At 39.1% G+C, this 9,238-nt stretch overlaps 1 protein-coding gene across 3 annotated transcripts in view; it reads left to right on the forward strand.

Annotated features, from left to right (window-relative positions):
- TMEM245 (transmembrane protein 245) overlaps window positions 1-9,238 on the forward strand; it is a 94,423-nt gene that overhangs the window by 59,529 nt on the left and 25,656 nt on the right. For all 3 annotated transcript variants that reach the window (XM_059141677.1, XM_059141679.1, XM_059141678.1), the window contains 3 exons: window positions 1,034-1,165; window positions 5,281-5,403; window positions 5,532-5,677. In XM_059141677.1, the coding sequence (XP_058997660.1) occupies window positions 1,034-1,165; window positions 5,281-5,403; window positions 5,532-5,677 (401 nt within the window). The remainder of the gene's footprint in view (window positions 1-1,033; window positions 1,166-5,280; window positions 5,404-5,531; window positions 5,678-9,238) is intronic.

The following is a 9,238-nucleotide window of genomic DNA, read 5'->3' on the forward strand; positions in this document are numbered from 1 at the left end:
CAAATTTGAATTTGTTGCTCAGTGACCAGTTTTTATTCTTCCCCTGGGACGAATTGAGGGAACAGTGTTTGTTTTTCTGAGTTTCAGAGTGGAGGTTAAAACTGGTTGTAGAATTTGTAACTATTATACAGTTATTTGCTGAAGAACTGGTCGATTGGAAAGGTGTCTTTTTCCTCTGCTAATTCTGGGGCTTCTGGTTACAAACAGCATTTTCTATCCCTCACCTCCTTTAAAAAGCTTCATTTTATAGTCCAGGAAGGTCAGTGTTTTAAAAGCATAGATTTATAAGCAGGCAGATATATTCCTTTCTTTATGTCTTTTACTAGGACCTGAAGTCTTCATTGCATAATGAAGAGTGGTATCACGTACTGTTAGCAAAAGTGTCAGAATGCAAACAAAATATTAAGAAACTACTTCGGTTTCTAAATGTTAACCTCACTAGTCACTTTGTTTATTCATATCTCTTCCAAATTTAATTATTCCTGCGTTCTTGTCATTGTAATTGTCTTCCATATAGAGTTTGGTTTGCTCCCTGTTCTTGTTTCTTCTTCATCTTTCCCTGCTTTGTTGAGATATAATTGACATATAACATTGTATTAGTTTTAGGTGTCCTGTATGTTCTCTCCTCTTGCTGTTTTTATCTTGTGTGGAAGACTGATAAGGGAGATGAGGAAAGGAGGAAAAAAGCAAAGTGGTAGACCCCCCAAAAAGGTAGAGGGTTGAAAAGAAAAAAGAGAGTAAATGCCGTGTTGGTGTACAGTGGTACAAATTGAGGGATAAAGTGTGTTCACAGCTGTATTTAGGAAGAGACCATTTGAGCTAGGCTAACACATAGTACTGAGAAGGTAAACAGAAAAATACAGTTCAGGTCTTTAGGTGGAGTTCTTAGTTGATTTCTTAAATAATGCAAAATTTTTCACCCTTTAGTAACTATTAAAGTGCCCAAGTGGATCTAAACCGAAATGGGGTATTTATACTTTTCCTGTTTTGGCCGAAGATGGAGATGTCACATCTGAACCATTTTGTTCCGTAGAACGTAACGCACTCTGGAAGGCACAAAGGACAGAAGATGCATATAAGTCGTCAGAATAGCTGGCTGGGAGACATCCTGGACTGGCAGGATATCGCTTCCTTTGTTCACGAGAACATTGAGACATTTCTTTCGGTAAGAAGTAGTATTTTTAGTTTAACTGGACTTAGAAATAAAAATAGAAATTCTAACTTCCAGTTTTCCCCACACCCTCAGAAGCCTTTGGTTACCCTGTTTTTAATGCCATGACATTTACAATTTTGAGAGTTCTAAATGCACTAGAAGGATGTCCACAGGCCATAGGCCTCAGGGTAAGTAGTTCCCTGGTGGCTGAAGAGTCACTGGGCAGTGCTGAGTCAGGAAGCGAGTGTGCAGTGTTGTAGACTCTCATTCTGAGATACAAGTACCCCGTCCTCTTAGGCTGACTAGAAAGTCTCCAGGATGGAACGCTGGAGAGAAAACGGCCTTTTGGTGGGCAGGGTCTTTGGTAGATGGTGATATGGTTCCCTTTACATTAGAGAGACTGGATGTTCTTCAGCCAGTACCACCTGCCACGTACCACCCGCCTCTGCCTTGTGTGCCAAGGGGTCAAAGGCAGCAAGGGACCACTCTTGGTCCCACAGCGTGTTTTGTAAACATGTCTTGGCATGTGGCTTTTCACTGAGAGGAGTTTTCTTGTGAATAGACTCATGACTTTCATCAGCCTAACAAAAGTTGAAGTTTGCAATGCTAGATTTTTTTTTTTTTTTTTTTTTTTTTAAATTTTTAAGTAAGCTCTACCACCAAAGCAGGGCTCAGACTCAAAACCCTGAGGTCGGGAGTCAGACAGTACCAACCAAGCTAGCCCGTGCCCTGCAATGCTAGATTTTTTTTAATTTAATTTTTATTAAACTAATAGATGATGATAGTGGAGAGTCAAAAATATTTTTTTTTTAGCAAAAAATAACATTAACCTGCTTTGTGCTTCCCCATTTCAGTCTCATTTTCTAGAAACAGCTGTCAATTCTTTTAGCTTTCTTTGGATATTTACCTCTAAATTTCCAAAATAACCTGTTGATCTTTCTTGGTTTTACAATTTTGGTATTATATTTTGGCTTCCTGATATGGAAGATGAAGATGAAGATGTGATTTTGAAATCTCCCCATGCTCCCATGCTTTCTTACACCACTTTTGGGGTTTTCTTATAACTCCTTTGGTTCTGCCCCCCGCCTGCCCCCGTCCCTGCGCTCACACTTGCCCTTCCTCACATGCACTTAATATAGCTGTCGCAGTTTGGAATTAAATCTAGAAATTCATGTCCTTCAGTTCTAAGACTTTATGGTTTTGATAGTCCCCTCCCTGTTTCCTCTAGTCCGATGGCCATGAAACTTTTTGGTCTGAAGATTCCAGAGTATTTGCTTTTGTGGGTTCTGTTGATTATTATTGTATCAGCAGTTAAAACTGAGAACTTTAAAAATATATATTAATTCACTAAAAATAACATTACATATTAATGTAACACATTTCTTACATCTGGAAAGCAACCTTTTTCCAAAACAAAAAATAATTTTTTAATATATGTATTCTCTCAGATATTTATTATTTATTTTTTAAAAAGATTTTATTTATGTGACAGATGGAGATCACAAGTAGGCAGAGAAGCAGGCAGAGAGAGAGGAGGAAGCAGGCTCCCCGCTGAGCAGAGAGCCCAATGCGGGGCTCGATCCCAGGACCTGGGATCATGACTTAAGCGAAAGGCAGAGGACCCAACCCACTGAGCCACCCAGGTGCCCCCCAAAATAGTTTTTTTTAAAGATTTTATTTATTTATTTGTCATAGAGAGAGAGAGCACAAGCAGGGAGCATCAGGCAGAGGGAGAATCAGGCTCCCCACTAAGCAAGGAGCCTGATACAGGCCTCAATCCTGGGACCCTAGAATCACGACCTGAGCCGAAGGCAGATACTTACCTGATTGAGACACCGGGCATCTCTAAAACAAAAAATAATTTAGTGAGAAGGGTGGCTTTCTTTTATATTTTTGCAAATCTGTTTAATGTCTGGATTCTCACACTTGCTTCTATATTCAGTCAGTCGGAATATATTGTTTTGATTGAAATATATGAACAAAATCTAGCCTCATACGGATATGTAGTTGGAAAAGAGGAGAGTCTTTTAATAGCCTTTTCAGATAATTGTGGTTCTTCTTTCATACTACACCAAAACTCAACAAATGGTATTTCTTAAAGGTTAGTTGCAGTGTGGAATTTGAAACCATATCAGTAAATTTTTTGCACTGTATTATATTAAAGCCTATTGATGTGTCTTGTTAGAAATCAGCGTTTTACTCTTGCATGTTTTTGTGATATGCACTGGTCATTTAGAATACTGGTTCACTGATTTTTGTACATCATCCAAATTATCAGCACACATTCTTACAGAGTATAAAACAATAACATTCTTTTTTTTTTTTTTTTTAAGATTTTTTAAATTTATTTGTCAGAGAGAGAGAGGGAGAGAGAGCAAGCACAGGCAGACAGAATGGCAGGCAGAGGCAGAGGGAGAAGCAGGCTCCTCGCCGAGCAAGGAGCCCGATGTGGGACTCTATCCCAGGACGTTGGGATCATGACCTGAGCCGAAGGCAGCTGCTCAACCAACTGAGCCACCCAGGCATCCCAAACAATCACATTCTTAATATTACTACCTATTTCATCAGAAAAAAATCTTAAGGTGTCGAGGTCAACCCTTGATCAAATTTTTTATTCCTGCCTTCATACTTGTAATAGACAACAGCTTTCACATTCTGAGCCTTTCTGCTTAATCCCCTTGGGTACACAGAAAGGTTACTTGATTGTTGTTGGAGAACTGGCAGTCTACAATTAATGTATTCAGCTAATTTTTTAAGAATCACCACAGAGTATTTCCTATCAGTGTGACCCAGAAAGTATTTAAAATTTTTTTGATAAAAATTCCAAAATGACAGAAGCCCTCAAAAAATGCATGTAAAAATCACAAGTAAGGGCATTGTTGATTTGTTTCTTGTAATCAGTGGTGTTATTCATTCATTCTTTATCCCACAAGGTCAAATGGTCAGTCATGCATATTTTTGTAAGTACTGCAAAGAATTTTCAAGATTTTCTGTAAGGAGTTATTGTAAATGAAATCAGCCTGCAAAAGCTCTTCCATGAAGACTGAGCTGAGCTTTGCAAGAACCACCAGAGACAACAAAATATGCCTTTATAAATGGTACATTTGAGATAGGAAAGGAATGGGTAGGCCTTTCATAGAACAGATGGTATAATTTGCACATATGACAAAAAGCAGAACTGCTGTTTTGGAAAGGGCACACCAAAATAAAATCAGACATTAGATTTCTGGTCCCAGCTCTAGTTCCACTTACTAGCTCCAAGGCCCTTGGGCAAGTTTTAAAAAATCTCTGAGCTTTGGTTTGTCTCTCTTTACAATAAAGATCATATCATCTGTTTTGCTTCTGTCACAGGGAACAGATGTTATCATGAGGGAATTTAAGTTTATGAGGCGATAGGAAATGAAAACATACAGGCGTGCCATTAATATTGTACATCTTCTTTTAGTAATATTTAGTAGGAATTAATAACTTTTAATAACTGGTTCTAGTGAATTTGCAGGTGATGGATTAAATGAACACTATTAAGTCTTGATATAAGGGTCATCATCTATCTGAAGAAAGATTTTCAGCTGCAGAGTTCTGTCCTTGACCTATCTGATCATTTCTTTTATTATGATTTTAGGGAAATCATCCATGTGATGCTTTTGTGTTTGTAGGTGAATCTAAGTTGGAGGTGGCAAGGCAGGGGGAGGCAGCTAATAAGACAAATACTAGAATTTTCATGGTCTGCACTTGTGATCCTCTACAGGTTGCATTCTGGAATATTTTCCTGTAGGTATTTTTCCTATAAATATCATTTTTACAGAGTTATATGTATCATGCTACATATAAAGTTTTTATTTTCTGCTTTTTAAATAACCTTGCAGTATATCGGAAAATGTTTTTCTGTGTTATAATAGAGCTATCTTTAATGGCTACCTAATATGATTTGGAGATAGGTTCACCATATCATATTTCCCAACCATTTTCCTTACTATTCAATGTTCACATGCTTTCAGATGATTTTTTCTTTTCAGTTATTTTCAGTTTCTGATACTCACACGCTTGTAGTAAAAAGCACAGCCCAGAGCTGTAGAACCTTCTTTCTGGAGGATTCGTCCTGATGTTTGGCTTTCCGTCTCCATCAGATCTTAGAGTCTCTGTGGATGGTCATGAGCCGGAACGTGAGCCTGCTTTTCACCACTGTCACGACGCTGCTGACCATCCTCTTCTACAGTGGGACCGCCCTTCTCAATTTCGTGCTGTCTCTGGTATGTACAGGTAGATAAGCGCGTGATACCTCTCCTTCCACAGTAAAGCACATTGTGGTTCCATTTACGCTTCCTTCCTGTAAGTTCCAAATGTGATTTTTTAGGAGATACTATCCTTTGTTTTGCAGATAATTTTCCTGACCACACTATTTTATCTATTAAGTTCCAGCGATGAGTACTACAAGCCAGTGAAGTGGGTGATAAGCCTGACACCACTCTCTCAGCCAGGTCCTTCTTCTAATATTATTGGCCAGTCTGTGGAAGAAGCTATCAGGTAGGGAGAAGATGTATGCTCTTCTTCTTTCCATCAGAAACTGCTGTCTGTGAGAAGCCTATTTTCTGTCGCGAGCCTTTCAGATAACATTCGGTGTTATTAAATCGGTTGGCGGACCTGGTATTTTCAGATATTTTTCTTTTGAGAGAGTAATGTGAGCAATGCCAGTGTTGATAGGAAAAAAATTCAATTTCAGTTTCCTGCTGTCAGTGCTGTGAGTTACGGCTTTCCCCCGCTGTAGGCTTCTGCTCTAGCTGCAGCTCCTGTCTTCATGTCACTTGCTGGGGAGAGCCCCTCTGTCACACACATACACCTCCCCTTCTCCGGGCACCTTCCTGTTCTCAGGCCCTGCAGCTGTGCCCAGGCAAGGGCAGCAGACGGTCTTTCTGTTTCTTCCTCTCTTCCTCTGTAGCCAGGCTGTCCATTTGCATGAGGGTAGATCGGATACTGGAAAATCAAAGTTTCTGGTTATTTTCAAGTCACAGGCTATGTGTGTATCTCACAAGTTCTGGCCAGAAACTTCTGTCCTGTTGTGCAAGCTTGGCTTCTGAATGAGATATTCTTTACCTTTTTTTCTTCATATGCTCTTCCCAAGTCATTGGCTATCCCCACCCCCACCCCCCACAACCCTGCCTTTCATCTTTGTCATTTTGGATAGGGAAAGGCCCTTGCAGCCCAGGCCTATCTCAGCTCCTTCCCCACCCTTGTCTCTCATTGCTTTTAGCTCATTAGGATTCTACTGTATTTTTTTTTTTTAAGATTTTATTTATTTATTTGACAGAGAGAGATCACAAGTAGATGGAGAGAGAGGCAGGCAGAGAGAGAGAGGGAAGCAGGCTCCCTGCTGAGCAGAGAGCCCGATATGGGACTCGATCCCAGGACCCTGAGATCGTGACCTGAGCCGAAGGCAGCGGCTTAACCCACTGAGCCACCCAGGCGCCCGTATTCTACTGTATTTTTACTGCTTACGAATAGTTGTCTAAATTAAATCCCCATGTTATCCATCAAAGCTTCTTTTTCTAGTAAGTTGCTTGCTAAATGGTCTTAAACTTATCTTGAATAGTGAATCTTTGGCTGGCATTTATTTTTCCACTTACTTTTAAGAAATAGCATTGCTTGCAACTAGTCTTTTATAGAAATCTTGATTTGACCTGATAATTCTGTCTGACTGATCTTGGCTTATTTCTTCATTGTGTTCATTTAACAACTGGTTGAGGATACCACTTTGTCTCTGGAAAACCCTCAGTTACATTCAAATAGCATGCATGTTGCTAAAGTACATTCTCTCTAGAAAATTTGCTGGGTTATCTTTCTTTTTCCTACTAGCAAGGCCTGGGTAAAGTCTTCATCAATGTCTTGCTTCCTTTATTGGCCATCAGATAGAATTTTTAAAAATGCCCTTATCCTCTGTGGTGCTCTTGGATATCCATGTGGGGCCCTCTATGTAAAAATTCCAAGTTTTGGAGTTTATTATCTAATATAACAGTTTTCAGGGTGAAGCTGTCTTCAGGGAGGACACCTGTTGGCTCTAGCGTATATGGTCATTGGGTATCATCTTTATTGAGTAAATCAAATGTTGAAAACCCTAGTAATAAATTCATGTCAGTTTACCTAAATGACCTTATCTGACTCAGAGAAGTTTATGTAAATAACTCAACCAAAAAGAAAAATAACCTATTTCCCAATAGGCTGAAACTATTGAATCAACTATGTCAAAGGTTGGCAGAATCCTTTATTCAATGTGACTAAAGCTAAGCCTTACAGAAAAATATCTATCTTGTCCCATTAAGAACCTCAAGAGAGTTACTTCCTTTTCCTGAAATAACCTTTATTAATACTGACTCTTACTCTCACAAAAGCTTTTCTGTTTTCAAATCATGGTTCTTGGATTTTCTCTTGTTCTGCTTTCTTAGAGTGAACCATTTTGTTTTTATAGCAAATATGCCAGCTCCTTTGTTTCAAACTTAGTTATTTAATGTCATGATTGCTTGGAATTGGTAAGCAGAGCTGTGATTTGTACCTAGGTCCAGCTGATTGAAAGGACATATTCTAGGCACCTGGCTGGCTCGGTTGGTGGAACATGTGACTCTTGATTTTGGTATTGTGAGTTTGCGCCCCACCGTTGAATATAGAGTTTACTTAAAAATACATTTTTTTTTAAAAAGCCAGCAAGCAAGTAAGCACATATCCGTCTGGTATACCATGGTGCCTTCTTCCAGGAGGACCTGGTTGGGGCAGAAGATTACAGTTTAATTTGTGGCAGTGTTGGGAGTATTCAAATGGACACATGAGGCTGGCAGCTAGAAATTCAGGTCTTTGGCTCATCAAGGAAATTTGAGGTTAGAACCAGTATGGTCATCTATAGGGAGAGGAAATACATATGTGCCTTTTCACAAATTAGATTTGCCTTATCTTCTTGGGATTGTACACACTAATTATGCACTATAGCATAGGCTATGTCTTGGTTCCAAAGGATACTGGTATCAAAACCATTCATTTTTGTCATATTTTTGATATAAGAAGATGTCTAAACCCTTAGTACCAGAATTATAATCTTAACAGTTGTCAAAACTGAGAAATACAGTACAGACCAGATGACTTGTCTGGATCAAATGTGTAACCACAGTTATGTAAATTAAAGATTTTAACTCAAGATAATTTTTAGCGGTCCAAGTGCTTTTTGTCTCTTTCTTTACTGGGTCAAATTCAAGACCTAAAACGGACAGGTTTTACACAGATATCTCTGAAAAACCTTCTCATGTATGTAAGATAACAATGAGCTCTAGTTCTCAAGCACTTGTCAGATTTTTCATTCTGAAGGATTGTGTTCAAGATGGAATGTTTCTTCATGGACAAAGATTTTAAGAGGAAAAATATTATACACATGATTATGAAAATGTTATTATAAAGTCCTGAGAGTGCAATTTAACCTGTGATCAGCCTCCATAAACATGAGCCATTAGTCGTCGTTACTGTTGTGGTCAAGTGAAAATCATTCAACTCGTTTTATATGACCCATCAATAAGTTGAAAGTGGAATTAAAATTGGGGGTTAACTGCATGGCCAGGCAGCCAAAGTGTCTTGGCTCCTGAAGCTTTGCCTTCTGAAATATGTGGCTATTTTATGATCACCGTCCTGTTCAATTTTTGAATCTCAGTTACGATTTTCAGTTCTGAATAAGTAAATGTTTTTTCTAAATTGGATATGTTTGTGTATTCATTTGGGTTTTCATTTCATGAATTTTTATGTTAGTGGCATGTATCCCTTATCCCCAAACCATTCTCGTCCCTGGAGAGCATGTTGTATCCTGAATGTTTGCATCACACCCTTCTCCCCTGATGCTCCCATTCTGCCTGCTCTGGTGGAGATATTGCACATTACTAAGTTGCATGTTGTCACGGCCTCCGTGCAATTTAGTGTGTGTGATATTTTCACATGAGTGCATGCACACGGGTATGGCTCTTGCTTGTGGGAATACAGCTTTTCAGTGCCAGTGGGTGGGAGTCCTACTTATGAATTGGATGGGAGAATGTATGTGCTGTGAGATCTCTTTTTTCTTTT

The sequence above is a fragment of the Mustela lutreola genome, chromosome 12 (genome assembly GCF_030435805.1).
Source record: "Mustela lutreola isolate mMusLut2 chromosome 12, mMusLut2.pri, whole genome shotgun sequence".
NCBI lineage: Eukaryota > Metazoa > Chordata > Mammalia > Carnivora > Mustelidae > Mustela > Mustela lutreola.